The 26,913-nt window shown below is 42.0% G+C and overlaps 1 protein-coding gene and 1 long non-coding RNA gene across 7 annotated transcripts in view; one reads left to right on the forward strand and one right to left on the reverse strand.

The window, feature by feature from the left end:
• Positions 1-434: 434 nt before the first annotated feature.
• cica (capicua transcriptional repressor a) overlaps positions 435-26,913 on the reverse strand; it is a 52,993-nt gene continuing 26,514 nt past the window's right edge. For 2 of the 5 annotated variants that reach the window (XM_080862535.1, XM_080862536.1), the window contains exons 6-21: positions 19,134-19,233; positions 18,823-19,005; positions 18,388-18,514; positions 17,326-17,498; positions 14,774-14,906; positions 12,828-12,910; positions 11,695-12,526; positions 11,156-11,292; positions 9,957-10,117; positions 8,481-8,724; positions 7,004-7,292; positions 6,674-6,840; positions 5,660-5,805; positions 4,768-4,919; positions 4,274-4,618; positions 435-3,602 (exon numbers count right to left, since the gene is read on the reverse strand). In XM_080862535.1, the coding sequence (XP_080718661.1) occupies positions 3,340-3,602; positions 4,274-4,618; positions 4,768-4,919; positions 5,660-5,805; positions 6,674-6,840; positions 7,004-7,292; positions 8,481-8,724; positions 9,957-10,117; positions 11,156-11,292; positions 11,695-12,526; positions 12,828-12,910; positions 14,774-14,906; positions 17,326-17,498; positions 18,388-18,514; positions 18,823-19,005; positions 19,134-19,233 (3,535 nt within the window). In that variant the 3' untranslated portion in view covers positions 435-3,339. The remainder of the gene's footprint in view (positions 3,603-4,273; positions 4,619-4,767; positions 4,920-5,659; positions 5,806-6,673; positions 6,841-7,003; positions 7,293-8,480; positions 8,725-9,956; positions 10,118-11,155; positions 11,293-11,694; positions 12,527-12,827; positions 12,911-14,773; positions 14,907-17,325; positions 17,499-18,387; positions 18,515-18,822; positions 19,006-19,133; positions 19,234-26,913) is intronic. The other 3 variants (XM_080862538.1, XM_080862537.1, XM_080862539.1) reach the window with 3 other exon arrangements.
• Positions 8,614-11,297, forward strand: LOC308384155. Of its 2 annotated transcripts, XR_013969273.1 has the most exons (4): positions 8,614-8,748; positions 8,859-8,897; positions 9,935-10,160; positions 11,173-11,297. It is a non-coding gene; the product is annotated as an uncharacterized lncRNA (long non-coding RNA). The 2 variants fall into 2 exon arrangements; XR_013969274.1 differs by having other exon boundaries at positions 8,740-8,897.

Genomic DNA, 26,913 nt, shown 5'->3' on the forward strand with positions numbered 1-26,913 from the left:
TTTCATGCCTTTGGTGTTATGTCTTGCTTGGGTAAACAAAAAAAAAAGAACTAATGAAGGCCAATGGATTTATTTAGGGTTCAGAAGTGGGCAGCCAGGTGTTATCTCCAGCTTCCCACAGAGCATCTGTTTTACTGTACTGAAAGCTCTTTGACCAGGTCTCCTTAACTTAACCCAGCTTCTCGCCCAATATGACCTGAATCTCAAAGGCTGCTCTAATCCAATAAGCACTTTCAACACTGATATGCTCGATAAAGGCCAGCTGGAGAAGCACACACTGTATGTTCCAGGGATTTTGGGATTTTGCTGCCATTATGATTTTTGCAGAGATTCATCTCCCACCGACACAGATTCACAAATAAGACACACGACATTATAAAAGACTCAAGAAATGCAGGGACATGAAATAAATGCAAGCACATAAGAGGTTGTGTTAGAACTTTAATATTTTCAATATTTAGTCTTTTTTTGTTGTTTAGAAATATTGCACATGGTCAACATGCCTGCTTATGAGATAACACTCACATCGCTCATCCTAAAATTTCCTTCTCCAAAGTAAGGACAGTTTATTTTTAAGCACAATCATACAGTGTACACGCATACGTGTGTGTATGCACATATGTCTGTGTGGGTGTGTGCACGCGTGCATGTGATTGCACATGCATGCAGACAGACACTTTACAGCCCTAACCCCGAAGTAATGTGAATTGATAGTCTTCTTCTTACCTGTGTGTATTTATATATATATATATAGATATATCTACATATCTATATATATAGATATATATATATATTTCACATATATCCTGAATCAACTGGGTTTGATAACAGTCAAGATGGCAGACAAAATAGTCATGGTGACTATAAAAATACTGTCTCTAGAGTAGAATATAGAATGTAGATACAATGAAAAATATACTATTGATAATGTTGCTGTGTGGTGAAAGAACGAGAGGTTGGTCGTGATAACACGCTACCTGCATGTGCCAAAACATACACACAACACCCAAACACAGACCTAAATGCACATATATGGAAATACCGGTATATATATTTGTTTTTCACACATCCAACTGTATACAGAGAAATTATAGAGATACCCATAATAATAATAACTACCCCCACTCTTCACTCGAGAAGCAAAGAGCCAAAAAGTGCTATTTAAAAATTGTCTTTGACTTTTAGTAAGTTATACTTTCTATCGCTTCAACAAGAACAATAATTGCGTGATTCTTTTTTGTTTTCTTTTATACCATATTTATAGACAACAGCTCATCCCTCTCACTGTCTGACTGGGTTTAATATCTATGGCACAGAGCCTTGCCCCGAAAAAAAAAAAAAATAACCCACCCATTTAAAAAAAAAAAAGTCCTATTGCACCATTTGATGGGAAAGGATAAAGTGTCGAGAAGAGAGGGACAAGGGGAGGGCTCCGGAGACTGCCCTCCAGTGCTGGTCTAGGATCCGCTTTCCCTGAACTAACCCTAACCAGAACCATCCTGAGCTACATAGCGCTTGACCCGGGACCAGTGCTTAAGGGCACTTTCAGACAACACTTGAGGGTCGGAGGGAGGAGAGCAGTAAAGGGGGGAGAAGGAGAGAGAGAGGGCTGAGGAGGAAAGCAGGGAAGGAGGAAAAGGGTGATTGATAACATAAGGAACAAGTTATTATTTTTTAACTACTAAAACAATCTCTAAAAACAATACTTTCCTGATTTAACTTGTGGTGGCCCCCAGACGGAGAGGGCCGCACAAATTGTGCAAACACCTGATTTCAACGTTTTACAAAACGACAAACGCCCCTGCTCCCCCGCTTCTGTGTCTGGTGAGAAATCGTAGAGGGAGGGGAGGGAGGGGAGAGACGGGGCACACGCTGATTTTTGTCCCCTTATTTGTCCAGAGTTTTGTTGTTGTTGTTGTTATTATTTTTTTATGCTGGAGAAGAAACACAATAGAGCCACGAGAGAGAAAAACAGGCCACGTTAAAACTGGTTATTTCCACGATAATGAGAGAAAGCAACATCATATCCATGGGGGGAGGGAGAGGGGAGATTCAGAGAAGTTTGGTTCTCGTCATGTTGTCCGTATTCACCGCTATCACGTCTTCCCATCGTTGGAATATGAATCTTGCATCCAGTTTTTCCTTCTCCCGCCCTTTTTCTCCGTGCTCTGTTGGGAGCTGGTCGGTGTCGAGTTTAACGTTGATTCTTCAAAGCCTCACAACCTAAAAGTCTCTTTACATAATCTCTTTATGGTGCCTGTTCGCACAGGTTTTGGGGGTCATGACCCCCGGCAGACATACAGACATATAGATCATCAGCTCCCGCCAGTAAGGACTCGAGTCTTTCATAATGGCAATAAACTGAAGGTGCAAAGATTGGTCACACTACATCACGACTCCTGCCTTCTTGTTTTTATTTGTTTGTTTTGTTTTTCTTTTCAGGAGCGAATAAAATTTCATGCTTTCAGTTTCTCTTCTCACTACAATCACTAAAAACTGTGCAGGCCGATGGCTTGGTCAGACCAAGGGGCGGGGTTGGTGGTGGTGTTTGACTGTGTTTGTGTACTCACGCTGTACGGACGCGTGTTTGTGTGTGTGTACTGTGTATGTGTGTGTGCTGTCTGTCTTGCAGCATCGAGGGGCTGTGAAATATCAGTGGAGGTCGTTGGGGTTGTGTTTTTATGTCCTGACCACTGTGCTGAGGAGTGGGAGGACGAGAAAGAGGTCAAGTCAATGGCATCTGAGGGCTGGCTGGCTGGCAACAGCAAACTGCATCTGCACAATAAGTGACAAAGTGCCTTTGTGTGTCGTGGTCCTTGGTAGCAACTCCTGGGGGCTGCCAACCAAGAGTAACAGTCTGATTGTTAAGCGTGTATGCGTGTTTCTGTGGGATCATGTGCATGCTGGAGATTACATATGCACCAGGGCTGGTGTGTGTGTCTGTACGCATGTGTGTGTTTGCCAGAGAGATAGAGTTTGTGTGTCAAACTACAAACTACTGTACAAATGTGCTGAGAGCAGACCCGGGCAAAAGGGTTAACTAAAGACATTCTGGATACTTGGAAAATAAACAGCGAAAACAATACAAGAAGCACTTGACTCATCGTGACTTGCATGTGATTTGACCATATTTGAGGCTTTTTGATTTTTTTTTTTAAAGGTCTGATTAGATGATCCAAGCGCGCCTTGAGTAGTTTGAATTATTTGTGACCACATTCCACATTTCTGCCCAGGTCTGATGGAGATTAGCGCCAGTAGATAGGACCTCACTGGTTAACGCACTCCTCTCTCTCCCTCTTTGTCTTTCCTCCATTCTTCTGCTCCGTCGCCCTCTCCAGCTTACGATCCTTCGCTTTTCGGCTCCTCGGGGCTCCGCCCTTTGTCTCCCTGCTGCTCCACCCCTGCATCCTCCCGGGTTGATTGATTAAAAGAGGAGCTGTGGGAAGAGGCGGGGCTGGCTTCGGCCAACGCTCCGGGCTCGAGGGCTCCTGGCGTGGCCGTCTGCATGATCTTTTGACGGACTTCGCGGATTTTCAGCTGCAGGCACACCTTGTTGGGAAACGTGTCTGAGTAGCGCGCCTGGAAGGCAGCTGTGGCCTGAGCTGGAGAGAGGAGAGTGAGAAGGAAATTATGTTTATGTCATTTGTGCACTTTGAAAGCCCCTCGATTCTCTTCGTCACAGACTGCTGCTTTTCTCACTCATCATTGTATCTTTTATAAAAAAGTGGGAAGGTCTACTTCCGCACCCTTGTTGTGACGTTTAAATAGCATACCAAAGTCCATTCACAGGACATTTTAACATTAGGTAGACCTCTGATAGACACATTAAAATGCTCTGCTGCCTGCGAATGGGACGAGCTAAGAAATAAGAAAATGTATGAAGCTACATTTTATTATTTCATTACAGCGTTTTAAAGGATTATATTTATTTGGACTGTAATTTATCTGATTATTCTGAAGTCTGGTGTATTTCTTTGTATTAAGTGTCTGTACTGTGTTGTCTGTGTTTTTGTAAACATCTTTCTTGAAAAAATAGCGATGGAAACTCCCACTTAAATAAATAATTAAATAATAATTTGAAAAATGCAAATTCTTCTTTCCTTGCTTCAGTCTGACAGTGATTTTGCTTTTTAAGTTGTTGGTGGAAGCACACAGCTGTGACATATTTTCATCATTACTGCTTTTGTTATTAACAGGTTTGCACTACATAATGATTCTAGCTTTAGTTTGTTGCTTCTCCTGTGACGTCATGTCTTATCTACTGTTAGCTTACCTGAGGGGAAGAAGCCATGGTCATGAAACAGCTGCATGACGAGGGCCCGACGCTGATCCAGTGTTCTGCGCAGAGACGAGTACGAAACCCTGTCCAATTCTCCCGGGGGAACCTCGCCTTCTGGACCTGGTTTCACAGAAAGGTCCATCAGACCAGCGTCAGGCCATCTCGGCATCTCTCGATAGGTTGTAGGTGCCGTACACGTCATACCTGCTCTGTCGAAGGTAAATATGTCTCCCTCACACTTGGCGGCGCTCTTGGGGGTGTTGGGCTCTGAGCTGCAGCTGGACAGGCGACGAGTCTTTCTCCTTGGGGAGCTCGGGTCTTCCCCAGTCAGCTCAAGGTCTGGAGGGAGACGGACGCGTGAGGAATAATGAAAGGCAAGCAAAGGAAAAGAGGAAGAACAGAGACTTTGAATGTGGAGATTTTGTTCCACAGGATATCAGTTGTTCAGATCTAAAGTTTGGAGTCATCTCTGAATTTCTGACTCGTACCCGTGGAGTTGCGTCTCTTCTTGCGGTAGCTGGTCAGGATTGCTCTCGGTGAGGTGGCCAGACTCTGCAGAGTGGGCGAGGGAAGGACCTCCTCTGGGTTAAACTCTGGCAGCTCAGCAAAGCGTTCCTCAAAGTACGTCTCCGAGAGGAGCCTGCACACACAAACACAGTCCAGTTGTGCGGTGGTTCAAGTATCAAGGGACGACTTCTGAATGTATTCGCATTCCTTAAGGCCGAGTTCTGCCGTGACTTTCTCGCCTCTGCGGCTTCCATGCTACTTTCCTACCATCTAAATAAAGAACATCAAGAGTAAGCACTCTGCCCACTCACATTCAGTAAACAGTTTCCACCATAATCTTAGAAAGTTGGAGGTTTGGCCGTGCACTAAAAACAGACCTGGATGCCACTACGCTTTAAAACAAGTGCTCATTAATAAAGTCAACAAATGGAGTCCTGTCCAGGGTGCTGCTAGTTTCCCTTCAAGCTGCCAAAATTACATAAGATTCATTCCTGTTGTATGCGCTCTCTCAGCTTGAAAATATGTAAACTGTTAAAATGAAAGGAAGTCTTTTTATTTTTTTTATTTTTACCAAGACCAGAAAGCCAGAAAGAGCTGGCAGACTTGGCTTATTTTTCTCTGATTTGGCAACGATTCTATGAAACTTCAGTCTGACCACGGCGAGACCAGATCTGGACTTTAATAAAAGCTTTTCTTGCAGCCAGAGATGGAATCTGGCTTCATTAAAATGCATACTTACCTGTTTCACATCAGTTTATACAGTCCGAATCTGAGGTTGCTTAAACCAACAAACCCACACAGTTGTAGAAAATATAAGAAGCAACGTTAGAATCTCAGGAGTCCTCTGACATAAAGGTTTATCAGCCCACTTACTTGTCATGAGAGTCAGGCGTCTTTTTGAGTGGCGGGGGCCGAAACTTGGTCTTCTTTGAGGAAGAGGGAGGATCTCTTTCTACAGGTGGAGGAGGAGGGGGGTCCAAACCTGAGGGTAGTGGTGGAGGTGGGGAACGAGGTCCAGCCTGGGAACAGAGTGAGAGGTTTTCATCTGTTAAAGGTTGCACTGTTTGTGTGGTTGTTTCTGAGGACATGAGGAGCTTTTTAAAATCTCCTGTGAACGCAGAATGATTTTGGCCAATAATTGTAATAATTGTAATAACTTAAGGTTTAAAGTTCAAAGAACTTTAAACGTAACTCGAATAAAAAAATAAAAAGGTTTGATGTGTGGATGCCTTGTGTGGGCAAGCAGAGGTCTCTGTTGGCTCACACCTCCACTGCAGGATGTCTGTGGTGGAGGACGGGGGGCAGGATGACAGAGGAGAGCTGCTGGAATTAGACTGCATGACGGACACTTGATGCAATTCAGAGACAAAAGCAGCTGCAACAGTTTTGATTCTCTCTCAGGCTCAAATGTCGAAACATTTTACTTCCTCTAAGTGAATGACTTACAGACACTCCCAATGCACACTGAAGGGCGAGCCAAAATCTCAAGGCGCATCTGTCTATATGTTGTTTGAAATATCACCAGTCCTCCTTTTAATTTTATAGTGGTAGATGAAGGCAGCATCTGGAGCTGGCATGACCTTTTAGGACGGGAAACTCGGTTCGTGGGAGAAAAGTGAAATGTAAAAAATGATCACTTTATCTCGACTACCATGATTTGATCTGTGGTTGTTCAAAAATCTCTTAATTGTATTTCAAAATTGTGATTTGTTGTGAAAACCTCCAAAATCACTTCACACAAGTTCTGAAAAAGAATCTGTATCGTTCACAGATATTTTTTGATTTGATTCTGATTCACTCGGAGAAACATATGGTAAACAGATAAAAACTTCAGATATAAAAAGTATTATTATAGTATGAGTGAAGGCCCCATGCGGCTTTGTTCACCTCTTTGCTGCTGTTGCCCGTGCTGAGCTCCTCTCTCTCCGTCTCTCTGCCTCGCTTCTTTTCACAGCTCTCTCGCTCGTCGTCCATCTCACTTTGTCTCTCTCTCTCATATCCATCCCTCAAATTTTCTTCTTTGATGCGCAAAGTGGTGTCCTCCTCTTTTTTCACTAAAACACAAAATAGATCATTTTTACCAAATTACTTATCCAGTTAAAAAACTTGCACATTGCTGTAATTTTCCTTTAGAAGTGGACGTCTGATGAAGCCCACACTACACTATAAGATAAGTACAAATAAATCCACCAGTGTTCTAAATCAGTGGACCGTTACCTGCGACGATGCTGCTTGTACAGGTGCCCATCGAGGAGCTGGTGACACAGCTCGACAACCCCTGAGCGTCACTCTGAGCATCCAGCTGGCTCTCGTGCTTCACCTCCACCTCTGTTCCCATGCCAGGGTGAGGGGTCGCCACCGCTGAACCCTGCAGCCCTACAGCGAGCGGAGAGGGAGGGTTCGCCACGTCCTGAGCTGGAGCCGCCCCTGCAGGCGGCACAGGCGTCACTGAGACCACACCAGTGGGCAGAGCAACGGGTGGTGCAGGGTAGATGGCAGTTAGTACCTGAAGAAGGAAACAGGAAACCAGGCATGTCAGCGGGTGAAATAGACTGAAGTGAACAACAACAGTGTTTGAAAAGACACTCCACCCGATGCTGCCAAAAACAGGTCTGACCCCTCCCTGCACCGGGTCCTTGCTGGCGTCCCGTGAACTCCTGGACAATGGCAACGATACTTTTGGGATCTGTATGTCCAGCTTGTTTTGATGCTTGATCGGGAAGATTTTGTGGACTGTGCCAGAACACGAGGTTTCCCAGAAGACCATCACATTGTAACCAGATGATCTAATTCACTTCACCTGTCAGTGGGCTTAGTGTTGAGGCTGATTACTGTGTGTTTGTTTTGTTTTGTGCTCGGATGACGTTTAACTATTTCATATTCCACTGGCGAGTGAGGAAAACTAGTCTGTAGTGTGTGTTTTAAAAAGAAAAACCAAAAGATAGCAGTGACTTTGACGGCAACACAAAGTGGTATAAGTAAGCTACAGCCTCGAGTTACAGAAGTACTTTTTTTTATTAGCATTTTAATAAAATAAATTAGTAATTACTTAAGTTGGGTTAATATAGTTATTTTTACTTTATTTCTGTGTTGCTTGACAGATGGCAGCAGGTTGGACAGTTTCTTTTTTTGGTTCACTGATCCCAGTGATGTTGTGATGTTTTGGGTGGGTTTATTCACCCGCTGAGCCTTTTGATCTTTGGAAATCCACATCTCATACTGGTTTGTGATGTTTCCAGTTAGAATAAAGCCTCTCTTTCTCTAAAATTAACAGCCACGTCCAAATATGGGATTAATGATTGTGGTGACTTAGACTTTGCCGAGAGAGATGGTGGGAATTCATCCAAAACAGGGGCTACAAAGCCTACAGTGTGCATCTTGTTCTCTGTGCACCACACTGAGTAATTATTGATTTTCCTCTCTAATATGAATTCTAATGCATTCAATGATGGCGACATGTTTGAGAATGCAGTCATGGATGTAGAGTACAAACAGGAGGGCGTTACCACCCTGAACTCCTTCAGCAGGTGAGACAGTCACTTTGAACTGTCTGGGGTCTGTTTTAGAAGAAGTCTGGTACTTAAACATGTACATGAAGACTGATTTTGTAATTGTTTTCACATCTTTATCATTACTTTCTCTCTCACACCTCTACACTGTAGTGATATTTGATACTGTGCAAATCTCTTTTTACCTGACGACCGGTGGTGCCCGCTGTCTGTCCCGGAGAGCTCTGTGATTGACAGCTTAGAGGCTGAGCTGGGGCGAGTAGCGGAGGCTGACCAACGACTGGCTGAACCAGGGTTTGTGGAGCTGGGGCGATGGCGGTGAAGCCCAGGGTTGCCAGAGAAGACTGGAGATATGCAGGACCAGGGGGTTGTGGACCCTGCTGGTGCGTTGCCGTGGTGACACCTGGACCTGACTGAACATACGTGATCCTGGACGAGAAAAAAGCCATATCAGTAGTGACCAGAAAAAATATATAAAATAATAATAAAATGATTAGTGTACGTAAAAGACGGTCGTAGCCACCGGCATCATGGTCCTAATTTGTCGGTTTTGTGTTTTCTAGTTCCTTCTGCGTTATCTGACTTTGACTTCATGTTTGCCAGTGAGTAATCGGCCTATTTTACTCTGAAAGTTAGGTTAGTCGTGTGTTTTAATGCAATCTAGTCATGTGTTTTAATGCAATCTAACTTCCTGCCTTTGTTACTTTTCCCTCCTTTCCTGATTGTCTGACTTGCCTTTCTTAACTGCTTTCACCTTTGCTTTGCTACCCAGTCAGCCCTCTGTGTATATTTAACGTGTCTGTTTTTTGTCAGACTGTGTTCATGCCCTCTTATCCTGCCTTTCCCATGCTGTTTTCTAGCCCTGTTATTGTTTTACAAGACAAGCGAGTGGAGAGCTAAGTAACTGAATAGACAGTTGCATCCATGAACTGTATGGTTGCAATGCACAGACACATATCTGCTAACAGACTAACAGCATACTAGAATTTAACTCACCAAAGCTAACTCACACAGTCTGTTAGTATAATTAATTGCACAGCAAACCATGTGATGTGTTGCATAAATGCACTAAAATTCTCCAGAAGGCTCTAAAATTGGATCAGTTAGCTGCTTGCTGTCTCATTAGTTGTATCGTTAGTTGTGTAGTTACATAACTTAAGACGCTAACAGTACTTAAAACGTAAGTCAAAATTCATCCCCTGTACAGTCTGTATGAAGAAAATATTTATTTGCAGCTGGATCAGATAACTATTGGGTTTGTTTTAATAAATATGGTTTAAATGTTGGGTGTAAATTTGTTTACTGTCTATAAAATACTCAGTCATGATTCCAGCTTTAAAGAAACTTTCAGAAACTTCTCCGTATGTAGCAGTTCTCTTTTGCAAAGTGTAAGGCTTTTTATAGTTGGTGTCATAGTTCACATGGCTGCAAGGGATAATGGAGAATTAAATCGTGCTCAAAGTGTTGACTTTCTTTATCTGCATTTGCAGTACATTAAGCGATGGCATGACCCAGCTAAAATCAATATCTGACAGCATCTTTTAAAGTTGTTGAACTCCAGTGTCTCTGAGTCCTTTCTGACCAGCTCACTCATTAGTCCAGTAAAGTTTAGTCAGGGCACGTTTTGCTTGTCTTTCAGGTGTTAGGCCTGTGTTACTGACCTGGTGGGTGGAGAGGTCAGGAGAACGGTCTGTGGGGGCGCAGCACCGGGAGTCATCACCGTTGCCATGGAAACAGGATAGGGGCTCCCAGGATGTACTGTTGCTGCACCGCTAGGGTGGACGTTGGTCTGCACAACAGGCATGGAAGCGATCTGGATGATCTGGAGTGGGGGAATCAGAAAAACACCATTAATTCCTCACCAGGTTTCAGTTTTTTAGAGAACAGGTTTCATATTTTATCATCTCTCTGTCATGTATCCAGTATTTAAAAGCTATAAACATACAATGTATTTTCATGGTTGTGAGAAATCAAAAGAATTAAAGCCGGGTTTCTGAGCCTATAACAACATCTCAAGCAGACCTTTGAGCTCGAAAAACAAAGAAAGCAATGGCGTACATGTAATTCGCCCTCAGTTCAGGTCACGGTGTGAAAGCAAATTACTAAACTTTTCTGTTCTTGTGAGAAAGTTTAATTCCTTCCTAAGAATTAGAAACAAAGCCACAAATGTGACAGCCCCTCTCACTAATGTTAACGACCATCATCTAATTAAAAAGCTTACAGAGATCTGTCAAAAGACTTGATATCTTTATATGGTCATCACAGAGATAAAATAGCTTCTTTCAGACGGTGCATGAACTGACTCAGTATAAGATAAGAGTTGTCTTGTAAATAAAGTCCAAGAAAGAAACATGGAGATGGAAATCAGCATAATAGGTCCCCTGATTAACGATACAAATCGGGTGTCCTTGAGCACTGAAAGAGATATTATAAAAAGGAGACATGGCATTCAAATTATTCTGATTTGAAAAATACCCTAAGTCTGCAACACAAAGAGGGCTGAAGTAAGAGGTAGAAGTTTCACTTTCAGAGGAAAGAAAGCTTTTTAAAACCTCATTTTGTAGCAAATTTAGCACTCTGACATCAGATTTGACTGATGATTCTACACGTGGAGTTTTTATGATCTTTTAATTTAAATAACGCTCAACACAACTTCACAAATAAGAGTAAAAGGCTGCTTGTAATGTGTGAATCTAATTTTCTTACTCAAAAAGAAAATTTTGCTCCAAATCAGATGAGTAAAACACGCGTGGACGTCCTCGTGTCATCTGCTTTGTTGTCGCCTCACTCGGGTTTTAACGTCGCTGCTGCTCCGAGCCACCGGGCTGGCAGGTATTTATCTCTGACACCGTGTTCTTACCTTGTTTCCTGTCGCAGGGCCGTTCTGCACGGGAAGAGGCGGAGCCACCAGGGAAGGATGAGGAGGAGTAGACCCGGTTCTCACTGTTGCCATGGGAACCAACATCTTGCTCTGCAAGACTGGCGACTGGGTTTGGACTGATTAGTGAGAAGCAGGGAGAGAGAGAGAATTAAATCACTCAGCGTGAGGAACAGATGAATCGAGTCAAAAGAGGGGAGGTGAAGACATCAGAGGAGCGGCGGTGGGTGGAGACACGCTGAGACGGAGGGAACATTTCAGCTACAGATGCTAGTGAAATTCCTTGCTGATAACAAGGTGGAATGACGTCCTGTTGCTTCTTATGAACAGAGAGTGATTAGGACGTGGGCGGGCGGCGGGCACTCATAACTCATGTCAATCATGTATCTCCCGTTTATGTAAGCCAATCAAATCTACTGTAGTGAAGGGAAGAGCAGCAGAAAGAAAAATCAAAGAAAGACATTTTTACTTTTTTTTGCCATTTTTTTTCTCTCTCAGCCAATCGTTGCTCTCTGTCTCACCTCTAGTCCCGGGGCTGACTCTGATTCCCGCCCCCGAGTGCACGCCATTGGCCAGGGCGGCATTTGCGGGCAGGGAGAGGATTTGCTGGTGAGTGAGTTGAGGGGAGGAGGGGCTCTCGGTGGGCAGGATGTACTGCGCCTGTCCCGGGGTCGTGGGGCAGGCGGGAGGTGTGAGAGAAGAGGTGGTGGCAGCAGTGGGGTGGAGCTGGAGGACAGGTAGGGGGCTTTGGATGTGTAGGGAGAGGAGCTCCACTGCTTGAGCGGGTCCCAGACCTAGGCTAGTGAGCAGGCTGCTGCCTCCTACAGGGGTTACACTGACTGGACCAGGGGAGGAGGACGACAGGTACCCACCCCCTGCTGTGATCGGCAGCTGCTGAGCACCTCCACCCCCAATCAGGAGAGTGGCCTTCTTGTCCTGTGGCAGGGTGCTGAGGGTGATGGCTCCTTCCACCGGCTTGCTGGCGATGGGGATGGGCGTGCTGGCGATGGGGCGCACAACGTTAGTCACCATCGTGGGGGCCATGCGGACGCCGACCGGGGTCAAACTCTGCTGGGCCAGCGGTGGAGGAGGCTGGGCGATGAAGAGAGAGGAGACACCCTGCCCACCTCCTCCATTTCCTTCTCCTCCACCCGCTGCCGCTTGCTCTGTCTTTAGGGCTCCCTCGCTCTCATCCTCTCCTCCATCTGCGCCTCTCTTTCTCTTCTTCTCTGACCCGTCTTCAGGACCTCCTCCGTTACCGCCACCGTTCCCTTTAGCCGAGGAGGAGTCGGAGTGAATGATGGAGGGAGAGGAGGAGGGGAGAGAGGAGCGAGCCACAGGCTGGAAGCCATGCTGGAGGGAAGAGAGAAGCACAGAGATCAAAGGGGGAAAGTTAATATGTGAAGTTCTTCTCAACTTACAGTAACTTTGAAAAGTCTGTGGGTTTTAATGCTCGATGGGAATAAAGAAATGCAGAAAAAGCCTTAAAATAAAGCACCAACAATATGATGCTAATTTAACGCTGATGACTCAGAATCACTTTCGATCAAACAGAAAGAGCTTTGTGCTAAATTTCAAACTTTACAGACTCCAAGAACAAGTCAAATAAGACAAACACATGTTGAATGAACATCTCTTTAAACCCTGCACGTACCTGTCCATCTGGTTCATCCTCATCGCTGTCTGTCACCCTCTCTTTACACTTGAGGTCGATGGAGCCTTCAGGACATGAATCTTCTGAGGGTGAAATATCACACAACCCCTTTTATTATTAGAATAATTATTCTTTATTCACCTACAAAACATTTTAGCCTTATCAATTTCATTGATCTCTTTCTTATTTACTCTCTTCAAAAAATATCGGCACAAGTGCACAAAACGCACACAGCACACTTCAAACCTTTCATGGGTTTAGATTTTGTTTGGATGTTTGCGAGTGGTGGACACATTGAGAAGTCTCATGTGTGAGAGCATCCAGCGCTTTAAGGCTTTTTCATGAATTTTTGGCTGAAATGTCTTTATTACAGTTCATAACAGTTAAAAATAGAACAGAGGCTCTGAGGATTTCTGATTTCTTTATTCCTGTTTTATTTCACATACACCTGCTGAATCCACACACGCAGGCACGATTCACTACTCTGCCCTCCTTTGGGTCTTTTGTTAATTGTGCTTATGTCCCGTATTCACCTCAGTGATGAATGAATTCTTTCTATTCTAAGTCAGGTCTTTTTTCCTTTTCCTTTCCTTTATGTTCCCTGTTTCGATTTAACTGATACTCTTTCTTCTATTTCAAAGTGTGTCATATTTCCTTGTCTTTGTCTCCTGTTTTGTCCATGTGTCAATCTCCTTCTTTCTTCTTATTTCCTGTTTTATTTTGGTGATGACGTTCTCTTTGCCTATTGTTCCTTTGTGATTGCTGCCCCGCCCTCATTAGTTTCATCTGTATTCAGTTGTGTCCACTCAGTCCTGTGTATATACCCACTGTATTCTTGTCTCTCCACTCTCAGCTTTCAGTTTTTCTCAGTATTATCCACACACTGTAAAAAAGATGGCGGTAACGTCACTTCAGAAGTGAAGCTTCAACCCTGCATTCTTTCTAATGACCAGCAGGGGGTGATGCCTCTGGTTCCAGTTATATAGACGTCCATGTGAAAACGGCCTTTGCTGTAAACCCTTTCATTCCCACACTCGTCACACCAAAACGGTGGGATTTCACCAACCAGTGGGTGACATCATGGTGGCTACATCCATTTTTTAATGCTATTTATGGTTTTTCCTTCTATGTGTCTGCTTTAGATTTCTGCTTTTATTGTGAAATACTGGACCTAACTGGACTCTTCTAAGTATTTATCAGCCATTTAAACCTTGCCTTTTGTTTATTAATCTTGCCTCAGTTTCCTGCATTTGCATGCTCTCTCCTGCAGATCCTTAATACCATGTGTTTGTGTGCGTGACAGGGATATTTACTTGTGTCACAAAAGATCTAGTAGCTGCGTGAGCTCACAGAGGAAGATTAATGATGAAGAAAGAGACCTGCCCTGTCAGAGGCATTGTTATACTTATGAGTCACGTCATTATTATTATTTTTTTAACAACAAAAGTCTTCAGCTTCCTACTGGGTGTAGTGAAACAATAGTAGTGAACAAATTTCCCACGTGTGGGACTAATAAAGGTTATCTTATCTTATCTTATCTTATCTTATCTTATCTTATCTTATCTTATCTTAACACACATGTTTATAATAGTGAAAAGGAAGTATCCTGTAGGTTGACTGGAAAATCTACACCTATGACTATGAATTGATTTCTTCTGTAGAGCAAATGAGACAAAGGTTGTTAAGGCTGCCTGCAGACTTTCACAGCTACACTGGGAATTATGTGCTGTTGTGGTCGTGATATTTTAAGACTAGCAATTAGCAGCTGAAGTGTTATGGCTGCATGACAGAGACACTTTTTTTTTTCAAGCATTAGGTATTTGCTGACAGAGTCACACTGAGTAAGAAAACAGAAGTTTACTGGCCATCATGGGAACTGAAACTATTACTCTCTGGTTATGAAACTGTAACCTCACTAAAATCACTCTGCAGATAATCTCACTCACCCATGACATCATCGTCTCCCTCTTCCTCACAGATGACCATGCGTTCCTCATCGCTAGTCACGTCCTCGCTGGCCCCACCCTGGTACAGCGACTGAGGCGGTGGACGGCCGCGAAACAAACTTGTGCCGTCCTCCTGAAAGTGGAGAAAGAAAGACGGCACATGAAGTGATTTCTCTAAAATATATCACCGACACTGAATGACACCAGCCAACATTTATGTCCAAAATATGGGAGATTTATTTTTTTTAGGACGACAAGAGTATTTTATAGTGATTGTGACACAGAGTGCCACTAAAGTTACTGAATGTTTAAATAAAGTTTGCCCTGAAAAATGTAAAATAAATCATTTTTAAGCTACGTCCTGCAGTATAACCAGTGATCTGGAACTACTCTGTGTTTTTGGTCCCTGCACATTCTTCTCATGACACAGAGATATCACTATTTGTCCTAATTTGGTTGCAACTAGTTGTGTAATTTAATATGAGTGGGGAGGGGTATCTTTGGTGGTTTTACAATATTTCATGTATGAGTAATTGATTTGTAAACCTCAAGTTGTGGCTGTTCAATTCAGTTTTATTTCTATAGCATTAATTCACAATAGCTGCCTTAAGGTGCTTTATACTGTAAGATAAATAAGCGGCACTCGATGACAGTAGGATGGAAGAAGTCCCTTCTGACAGGAAGAGACCTGCAACATAATCAGGGTCAGGGAAGGGCAGCCATCTCCTGGGATGGTCGGGGGAGAGAAAAGTAAAAAAGGGAAAGCATAGAAGACAAATAAATACCACAGACTATGGGAGAGAGAAGACAAACATTACTGAGATGCAGTGAAAAGTGTGTAAAAAGGTCAGGGGGGAACAAAATGCTCAGTGCATCACGGGAAGTCCCCCAGCAGCTTGAGGCTATAGCAGCGTACCTAAGGGATGGTTCAGGAATGTGTGATCCAGCCCTAACTATATGCTTTATCAAAAAGGAAAGTTTGAAGCTGAATCTTAAAAGTAGAGCCGGTGTCTCTCTCCTGAATCCAAACTGCGAGCTGAGAGGCCTGATAGCTGAAGGCTCTGCCTACCATTCTACTTTTAGAAACTCGAGGAACCGCAATTAAGCCAGCAGTCTGAGAACAAAGTGCTCGGTTGGGATAATATCATACTATGAGGCTTCTCAATCTACAGCAAGACCTGATCATTTAGGACTTTGTATGTGAGAAAAAGGATTTTAAGTCAGTTCTGGATTCAACAGGGAGCTAAAGAAGAGAAGTCAGTACGGGAGAAATATGATCTCTCTTTCCAGTACTCTCGCTGCGGCAACTGAGCCTCGCTCAAGCTTTTCAAGGAGCTTTTAGAACAACCTAATGATAGTAAGAAATTACAACAGTCCAGTCTCAAAGTAACAAATGCAAGAGCTGATTTTTCACATCCGTCTGAGATAGGATGTTTCTAATTTTAGAGATTTTGCACAGATGAAAGAAAGCAGACCTAGACATTAGTTTAATGTGTGCACATATCCTGGTCTAGGTTCCTCTTTCCAACTTCACTGAAGTCAGCAACTCGCACACATTGCTCGAGGCATTATTATTTATTTTGCTGTGTTTTAAAGTCACCTTTCTGATGCATGTTGCTGTGAAACAGACACCTCTTAATGCATGTTGTGGGTTACAGATGGATTAAAATCTCATTAAAATTACATGTGGTGTGTGAATTCTGTATGTAGACAGCATTTCACAAAAAATCTGGCAGACGAGGTAACCTTGGTAACAGATGCATGTGTTCCAGTTATTTACAATAAAGTCTGAGACTCACACAAATTCCCAGGAGTTTCCCCGAGAGATGGAGGAAAACAGGATTGTCTTAAAATATGGGAGAAACCCGTGAAAAAAGTGTTAGTGTTGGAAGATGTGCTGTTTATAAACTCTAAAGAAATCAGACAGAAGTAATGCAGCTATTATTAAAGCATGCATACATTCTTTACGCCCGTGGCATCAGATGAACGCCTTCAGACAAAAGCGCTCGCATGTAGGCCTACTCCTCTGTGATTAGGAGCGAAGCAGCAAACACCAGTCTCATACCTTCAAAGGCACACAAAAAGTAGAAGGCGAAACCTTTGAAGTTGGAGGCTGCTCTCCCCCAGAGCTTCCACTGGGTTTTCAGCAGCAACAACTCGAGCCCTCACACAAAGCATCGAGCGAGTCCATTTGAACTGCTTTTGAACAGCATTCGGCCAAAACGCTCTGCGGTCTGAGGGACACACGTCTGCGGTGTGCGTGCAGAGGCACACACAAACACTGCAACCGCTGAGTTCATGTGGGTTTCTTTAAGTTACTTCACTCTGTTGCTTCTTCATTTCACTCTGGGATGCATTTTTCTCTAAGAAACTTGTTAAATACACTCAACTTGACACATTAAATAGATTTACGTGGGTGTTTTTCTGAGAAATTACACTGTTTGGTAAGTAACCAGTTGGTGGTATCCAGTGATCTGAAACAGCTTTCTTCACAGTCTTAAATCTCCTGAGTCTGTTTGCTGCCTGGCAGCTACAGATTAACAACCTCGCACCTTCTCCAGGTCTCTCTCCCACTCCCTCTGCTCCAGGGTGTGCACTGCACTCTGGGAAAAGGCTCGGGGACGGTGAGACGGCCCCCCAAACATCCCTCCTCGACGCTCCGATGCCCCCGGCCATCCCGAGCCTCCCCCCTTCCCTTCCAGCACCTGGGACTCTGAGTGGGCATCTGGGGAAGAGAGAAGAGCAGACTCAGAACAAAGATCAAATATCACATTGAATCATCAAGGAGCGGATCAATACAGCTTCAAATCAATACGTTTATACTCAGAAACGCTCCTTTATATTCTGACAGTCGAGGGGTTTAGTTATTGTTGTCCATACTGAACAAAAGCCTGACACTTGATACAAATGTGTGTAACGCTTTGTGCATTTTATAATAAAATACAAGCAAATCCCTTTATTACTGAAGACGAGGCTCCTCCATTATAGCAAATAATCTTAATCACAATGACTTTGTGATAATTTAATACTGATATTCAGCCTTCCCCTGGCTCATCTAGAGAAACATTGTGAGTTTTATTTCCTCTAGATGGAGCTTTTTAAACAACAGCTCTCTTTGACTCGTCTTTCCTGAAAACAGAGTGAGTTTGAGCTTTTAGGGAGGGGTAAAAGAGCACAGGTGTAACCTAAAGTGGTGTGTTTATGTCACACCAAGACAAAAAAGGTGAGAGTAAGAGTGCTGATGGCCCCTGATCTGAACTTGCCAGCTGACTGGGGTCATTCTATAATCTGCTCATGCTGCTTTGCATTTTGATGTGGTGATTTTTTTTTGTGGGTATGAAAATGTAAAATCACCTGAGTAAGAAATGGATTTGTACAGTTCACCAGTATTTTTTTGACTTGCTTGGAAAAATTGTTAAATTTCGTAATATTACTATATTACAGCTAGCAAACTCGATACGTTTTATACATATAAATTATGTGAAGATCTAAAAAAAACAATGCTTCATAGCAACAGTTGGTATTAAAATTCACTGCAGAAGGTTCGAAGCGATTCACAGATGGTTTTTTTCCCTTTAGCTTAAAAATGCAGATTAGAGGTGATCATCACACACCTATGCTCTCTGACATGCTCCTCTCCCGTGGCTCCTTTGGGGTACCCCGGCCCTCTGACAAAGACTTTCTGCGGTCCTTGTTACACCACTTCCAGTCTGGGTGGGCTCTGAAGTGGGCCTCTTTCACCTGAATGAGGAGAAAGATGAGGAGGAGGAGGAGGAGGAGGAGGAGAAAAGGTCTTCAACTTTCTGTTGATGCAGTTTCAGTTTCTGAATACCAGCTGTGCAGATTTCACAGCTCGTGAAATTTCCCCCAGTTTTTTTTTATCTGATAATTACAGAGAAGCCACTTGAAACTGGATGTTTACAGCGGCTAATGTGTTAGACTTGTTAGCAGTAAACTCAATTCAAAACATTTAACCAATTCATTACAAGAAAAAGCACAGAAGTAATAAAATAGGAGGAAAGAAGAAGAATTTGAGGGTGTTTGTTTACCTGAAAGGCCAGATCATGGTACTGCTGCTTTTCATTGGGCCCTAAAGCGTACCACCACTCGCCCAGGATCTTGCTGACTGTGCGGTTGTCCTGGTTGGGATGTCGCTGGTGCACCAGGGCCCGGTGGCGTTTACTGAAGATCATGAAGGCATTCATGGGACGGCGGATGTGGTCCTTTTCCCTCTGGTTAAAGTTTGGCAGAGGACACGAGTGTTTATTGTAGTGACATTTAACAAGCAATCACCATCTGGTGTTCCACTTCTATTTTTTACATCTTGTCTGCTGGTTGACTGGGTGCACTCCGGACTGACCTTTCTGTCTCCGTCCTTAGGCAGTGCACTGAGGGACTGTGTGCGTCTCTTAATGGTTCCAGTGGAAGGCGATGGATCGTTGGCCAAACCCGGGGAAAACCTGCATCCACACAAAAAGAAAAGTGAAACTGAGACTCTGACTGAGACGGGAATTCAAGGGAGATTCCTCAGTCTGAGGCTTTATCCTCTGTCCAGACGTTTTACCACAGTTTCCCAAAAAATAATATCCATCCACGAATGACTGCATTGACAGGAAGCAGAGTGACACAGAAAATATTACAGGAGAAGAACTCAAAAGAAAGACCAGAGATTCCTTTGTGAGGACCACCTTCGACATTCCCATTTTTCCCTACAATAACTTTAGATAGAAGATGATCCTGGTATCATAAATGTAAAAGGGAGACCTTTCATGAACAGCCCCCTACCCCACAGGAACATTTAAAATGCAGTTCAGTTTTGCTATTTAAATTTCAACATAGCTTATGATACTGATCCTCAAAGTTGGCTAAAGTCATTCTAACAAAATGTGATTTTGGCTAGAAATTGTGACACTTGAAATATATTCGTCATTACAAAGCGAATATAGCAACACATTAGAGTCCTACTGGGATGAGTATCCATCATCAAGTGATGACACAAAAATGTAAAATGAATACAGACGTGAGAAGACTTACATCGCCAGGCATATGTGAGCCTGGCTTTAATGTTTATTTTCTGAGAGCGATAAGCCCCAGTCAGGGAGCGAATCTGTCTCCAGTCTAACTATAAAACAATCCCAGAGTATGGAAACTAAAACTAGGTCAGCACTGATATCACAAGTCTGTGTTTTAGGGTTTTCTGGAGTAACATTTACACCTTTTAAATATAAAAGCATACTAGTGTGGCTACATACTCCAAGTCAGGAAAGCAATGCAGCAGAAGGGTCTCTGATGCAGTAGTGCCTGCTTATTCAGATATCTCACTCCTCCACCTCATATGTTTTAAATTTGTTTCACAAATTTGCTGCAGGAAGGGAAGGTTCAGCTCACTGTGGCGTTTCATATGAAGTAACCACTTAACCAGTATGAAATGTCGTGCTGCAGAAACCACAAAAAATGTTTCCTTTTTAGTGGTTACCTGCAGTTTTCTATGCAATCATGAAATAATGGAGCAGTTCTTTCCATCTGTGTTGCTTTTTCCACTTCGTGTATCTTTCATCTGCTGTAAATTTAGTTGGCACGACGTTTCTCACCTCTTCGAGACTCGGTGGTAATTTCTAATTATCAAAACAAGGCTGGGTTTTTTTAAAACATCCCCTTTGCTACTCACAAAAAACCAAACAAAAGATATAAATTAATGAATAAATAATTAAGTCATAGAAATAAAGGTTTGTGGTGGAATGTGGTGGATGAGTCGTCTCAGACTGATGAAACAAACGGCTTCAAAGTCTTGTGGTTCAGCAGCAAACACTTTTGTATCCCTTGCCACAGGGCAGCAGGGTGATCAGACTGTGGCTGATATTGTCTTTTAGTAGCGTTTCAGCTCTGTGCAGACACCTCAAAGCGACCGTCGCTATCATTAAGCCTGCTAACTACTGAGAATGTATTCAGTGAGTTCCACTGAAACGGCTTTTTCTGCTACGAAACTGCATTTCCCCCCCGAGACACTGAACTGGTTCTGGGAAAAGGGAACCAAACATACATAAACATACATTAGTTTGACCTGCTGCTGTAAACAGTTAAAATAAATGGTAAATGCAGTGATGTGCTTTACTTTTTTTAATATTATTTCAACATTACTGTTGTTTATATTAGGCTGCTTTGAGTCTCTAACATGCTGGGCTAAAACATGATTTTGGCTTTAGATTTGGTTACAGTTTTTAACAGTCACACATGGCAGATATGGGACCAAATCACTACCCACCTCTATGTACTCTGAGGGCCTGAAACTCAGAACATTTTCATAATATGAAGTTCAAATTTTGTAATTATTATATAACTCACATTAACTAAAATTATAAATAAATTAGCTGATTATGAGGGTATCAGGTGGGATCAGGTTTGTTTAACCTTACATGGAATAATCATCCATGAGTATAAGGTGATCGTGATTGCAGAAAACAGAGATTGTTGTTGTGAATACAATACTGGAAGTATTAACTATCACCAAAGGAAGAAACATCCAAAAATAAACTCTTTCACAAGCTAAAAAAATGGTTTGAATGCATTTTTTTTAAATTCCAAGTATTGCTGAATCAAAGTGTTTGCTTGCTGTTTTGAGCAGTGGTGTCAGAGGAAAACAAGCATCAGATAATAAAAAGAAAAAAGAAATCTGACAGAATGCACAAAAGCTTAACTAATCTGTGAATTTAGATAGTGGTTAGACTGAGTGTTGATTCTATCTAGTTTTTGTTTCTTTGTATTAGTATTTTAGTTGCTCACGAAAGTGAAAAAGACTGTATTGGATCAGCAGAAACTGCATGGGTATCGGTACAGGGATGAGAAAGTGTTAATAAGCCATATGCATTCATTGCTTGACACGATTTTTTATAGACCACCAAGAAAACAGAAATATTTTTAAAAATCTGTCAAAGCTTTGTGTAAAACTAAAAATTATATCGGTATTGATTAGGGGGAAAAAACAGAAAAAACTAACTGAGTTTCAGAAAAAAGTCAGACATTAATCAAGTGTGACATTTAACTTCTAAAACAAATTTTTCTTCTCATAAATGCGTGTAAATAACTGTAATTCGGCATGTGAATCAAAAAATAATCATGGACATTACTATATTTTGAGTTTTTCGTCAAGCAGTACATTTGAAAATGTACATTTTAGTATTAAAAATACAATTCTGATTAAAGAGATTGCACATACTGGTGGAACAACCACTACAGAAACATAAAAAATGATTTTGGTCATTACTAATACTGTTAATTTAGTGTAGCTAAGAAATAAACCTTTCATTGTGCGGTGGTCTAATGAATTTATTAAGAACTGTACAGGTGTTGATAAGAGTTCACTGTACTCAAGTACAGAAACCTAACTAAACTGTACAATATTAAATGGCCTGCATTTGTATAGCGCTTTTCTAGTCCCTAAGGACCCCAAAGCGCTTCACACTACATTCAGTCATTCACCCATTCACACACACATTCACACACTGGCGATGGCAAGCTACGTTGTAGCCACAGCTGCCCTGGGGCGCACTGACAGAGGCGAGGCTGCCGGACGCTGGCGCCACCGTGCCCTCTGACCAGATATTAGATTATTTTTATCAACACAACAATAGAAAAACATGATTTTACAGCTGTTGCTGCAGCTGATGACAGTTTTTTGTTACGTATGAATGAGCAGTTTCATAATAACAAGTAAACGAAACGCTAACCTTATCTTCAAAAGACATGACTGGTCATTTTATGAGAAAAAACAAAAGACGGATTTAGTGTCGATTAATTGGAAAATTTAACTTTTAATTATGATATTAAACTTGACGTAGGGGGAAAGTAATGAAACTTACAGCAATGTAGAAATACTAAGAATTAAAATGTGAACATACCAGTTATCAGTATTAGAAAAGATTATCTGAGGGCGTCTGCAGAAGAATAATAGTTTAGTGTTGACTCTCAGACTTTTTCCTGAGAGCGACAGGAAACACAGGAAATCTTGTTGCTACACTTGGTGTCAGATAAAAGGAAATAATAATAAAAAACTCTGTTTAGAAGAAAAGCTTTTGTGAGCAGGCAGACAGAAAGTCTGTTAGACAGTGAACTCGGTGTCAAGCTGTGACTACATGAATATGGTGTTTTTTTTCTTCTCCTTTTCTTTTCTACTCAACATTTTTGGCAAATATGGCAAACACAAGAAAAAGAAAGAATAAATAAACAAAAGCAGATGAAGGCACAAGAGTAATATTTACAGTGTCCATGGAGATAATGATTAAGCTATGGGAAACAAGGAAATATAAAAAAAAAACAACACAATAATGAGTCAGAGAGTTAGGATGGGGTAAAAAGATATTATCGGAATAACAAGCTTAAGAAATGTCTGCCAAGATATTACACAGAAAACCCCTCAAAACAGTCATTAACAAAGCCAAGTTTATAGCACATTTTAAACAACACAGCACCATCGTATGGAAAATAATAATTAAGACTTTTACTTTATTAACTGATTAGAATATCAGGGTTGAGCCTTTGGGGAAGGTTACATACATAAGCATGATTGATCCAAACAAAGAGACTTGTGTTCCTGTTACTTTTGAAGATCTGATGAAGAAAAACACATTTTAAGCTCTGATAACACAGTCATTTTGTGAAAGGTTGAAAACCTCTTTGATGGTGTTGCTGAATTATATTAAATGCCAAAGCCACCCAAAACAGGAATGTTATATATAACTGACACCATGGCATTATGAAATCTAAATGTAACTTATTTGGTTTAGTACTGTCTCTGTTTCTGATGCTGAAGAACATAAAGTTAGTTTTGACTCAGAGACATGGTACTCTGAGACTCTCAATCAGGCAGTTTGGAACAGTGGTTGTCCTCATAGAGCCGATCGATGGCTGATTCAGGAAACACGTGGGCTACTCATATTCATGACAGTAACTCGATATTATAGTGCAGGTGTAGGTATCTTCGCTGTATCTTCAGTGTTTGTGGCCCATAACGTGGATTAGTGCAGAATTATTCAGGTTTTCTGCTGAGACTTGGACTGAGCTGGTAATGAAGGAGTAACTATATGGACAACAAGTAATGTAAAAACATCTCTTAATGTTTGAATTCAGGTGTTTTCGTTGCCGCAGGTGTATAAAATCACAAACACAGAGCCATGAGGTCTGCCTTTACGAACATCTGTGAAAGTATGGGTTACACTGCAGAGTTTGAGCGTGGTGCTGTAATAAGATGCGTTGTGAGATTTCCTCTCTCCACTCTCAAATGAAGGTAGTATTACTGCAGGAACCCCAGCAACTGAGCCACAAAGTGACAAACCACGCAGAGCTACAGAGCGCCGAGTGTTGAGGCGCAAAGGGTGTTAAAATTACCGCTGTTCTGCTGACTCAACAGTCTGCAGAGTTTCAAAACTCCTCTGGTATTAACATCAGCATGAAAACTGTGCACTGGGAGCTTCACAGCATGAAACCCATGTTGTGAAGGCTGAGCAGCTCCTATAGGTGACATGTATAAGTGTCCCGGTACTTTTGTCCATACAGTGTACAAAGTCTTCAAAATTAGATACTCGCTCTTAGCCCTCAAGTAGCCAAATATACAATTCATGACCCCAGACCAGTGTTGGGAAGGTTACTTTTAAAATGTATTCAACTACAGATTACAGATTACATGCCCCAAATGTATTTTGTAACGTATTCCGTTACATTACTCAATGAGAGTAATGTAATATATTATCATGTTTTTTACAGCTACATAAATGTACTATTGCTGTGTGAATTATTACTATTACTGAAGGTTACTAGCCCATGAGGCTATGCCTGTAACACAAAAATAATTATTTGAACAATAATTTTTAAAAATATTTCGTCACGTCATTATGCAGGCCGCAAGTAGAGGTGACATAGGCCGTGAGATTGAGACACAGGCATTAGAGCCTCTTAATGCGTGTTTTGTTTGGGGTTTCCACCGGCGTGGGATTACCAAAAATATAGAGGGCATAGCATAACATATGTACTCCGTTACTCCCCAACACTGCCCCAGACACATATGTAAATATGCTGATGTGGTAGTTTTGACTGTAAAAAAGTTTCCCGACATAAATTTATGTGAGGAAATATTTTCACCTCTACTCCAACTGTTCATTGTTTTTAATGACAATTGGTCCATTGGTGTGGGAAGGCCAACGGTAATATATATGTGCTTTTTGACATCACAGCTACTGATTTGATTGGAATTTCCCACGTCTGTGTGTTGAAGCAAACCTACGCTAACAGATTTAGCGTAGCAACATTTGCTGTTGCAGAAGATGTTTCTGCACACGTACAAACAAAAATCTTAAATATAAGCCTGCAACTAACGGTAAGGTAAGGAGGTCACAGTTACTAAAACTAAAATAGCTCGGCGACTTGAGGGTTAAATAATTTAAATAGTGTTTTTCTCATGGCATGGTTATGTTTAAACCACACGTTAAACATGGCACACAAGCTTCCGTCTGGGAGTTTGGCAGATTTCACGGAAACAACGTCGGGAGTTTTTTGACTTTTAAGCCAGTTTTTAATCAGATTTAATTACCGATTCTTCACATGCAGCAAATGTTATGGTTCTCTCCCCACTCGCTCAGACAGGGCCTTAGTGTTTGCTAACAGGAACAACTGCCAAGTGGAGACACTTTCTTCTAGAAGGACTTTGGGTAAAGTCAGTACTGTTTATAGGCGTATGTGTGAATGTGCTTGTGTAGGGGGATGTTTCACTTTTGTGTGGCAGTGAACAAAAGCAGAAAAAGAAAGCAAGAGACTGGGAATGGACCGATAACAAGAGGCTGATAACGAATAACATAAAAACAGGGTAGTGGAGCTAATATACCGGCTCTTTTTAAATGTGCAGACTTTTTGTTTTTATTAATGCCGCTGTCCTCTCCATTGAGATGTAGGCAGATAACAGGTGTAAGCAGTGTAACGTTAAGATATTGCTGATCTATTTCTTTTGGCGACAGCAGCCTTTGTGAGCCTAGTGACCCTGAAACATTCATAACCACACTACCAGCCAGACAGCCGCGCAGCTCGTCTGAGTCACTCTGAAAGAGCAATAACCCCGCCAGATGTAAAGACACAGCCTGAGACTGAGAGGAATGAACAAGCACAGACTATACAACTCCTGCCAGACACACACACACACACACTTAAACACACACACACACCGATGCAGCTGATAGAAAAGTTGTTTGTTTCTTTTGAATTCTGCTGGCAAAGGTGGATTTCAATACACCTGTTCCAAGTGTAGAGTCCTTGAGAGTTTTAAAGCTGGAGATTCAAACTATACCGACAAACTGCATCTAATATAATCCACAGTTACTACCCGCTTTCATGAGTCATACCGAGAGTCGCAGAAAGGAAACAAACACTATGTATGAAGTGTTTGCTCAAAATGAGTTGACACCATTTAAATGGAGCACGAAGGGACAGAAGGTCCCTGGTTAACAACACTCTGTTGTTTCAGCGAGACTCTGAAAAAAAAAACACAAAAACTTTAGAATAAAATATCCTCAGCAGCAAGTGAGGGGACCAGCAAGCAGCTACTGATAAACAGATTTCCAGACTGTTTGCTATTTCGCTCTAAGAAGTGACTGAGTTCATATGTGAGTAGCAGACAGATATAAAGACTGCACTTGCATGTAAATAAGACCTAAACCGCTTCGGCAGTCGACTGGCTTCTGATTGGTCAGGGGACCACGCTACCCTCTACACTTGAATTTAAATTCAATCTATTGTTTTTTGTGATTATTCCACTTCTTCTCCAACAGCACTCATAAATGTTGGCCTCTGTACTCAAAAAAGTAATATCTTACATATAATCTGCTATTTTTTTTAAAACTCTAACTGTATATTTTGGAGAAAAGCAAAAAGCAACTTGTTTTTTAAGCGTATCAGTTAGAATTACTTTTCCCCCCCTCCTCATTGCCAACACTTGGAAGAACGGCTTAACAAAAGCAATATTTACATACTCTGATAGCACAGAATATGGGCTGGGGTCATCATCGATAAGAGCTTAGACTTTAAAGACACAACGTTATCCTTGTGGTTCCTTATTTTGTGTGCACGGCCTGAGACGACTTATTGCATCATTACCAGTGAAC

Source organism: Rhamphochromis sp. 'chilingali' (assembly GCF_963969265.1).
Source record: "Rhamphochromis sp. 'chilingali' genome assembly, chromosome: 17".
Taxonomy (NCBI): domain Eukaryota; kingdom Metazoa; phylum Chordata; class Actinopteri; order Cichliformes; family Cichlidae; genus Rhamphochromis; species Rhamphochromis sp. 'chilingali'.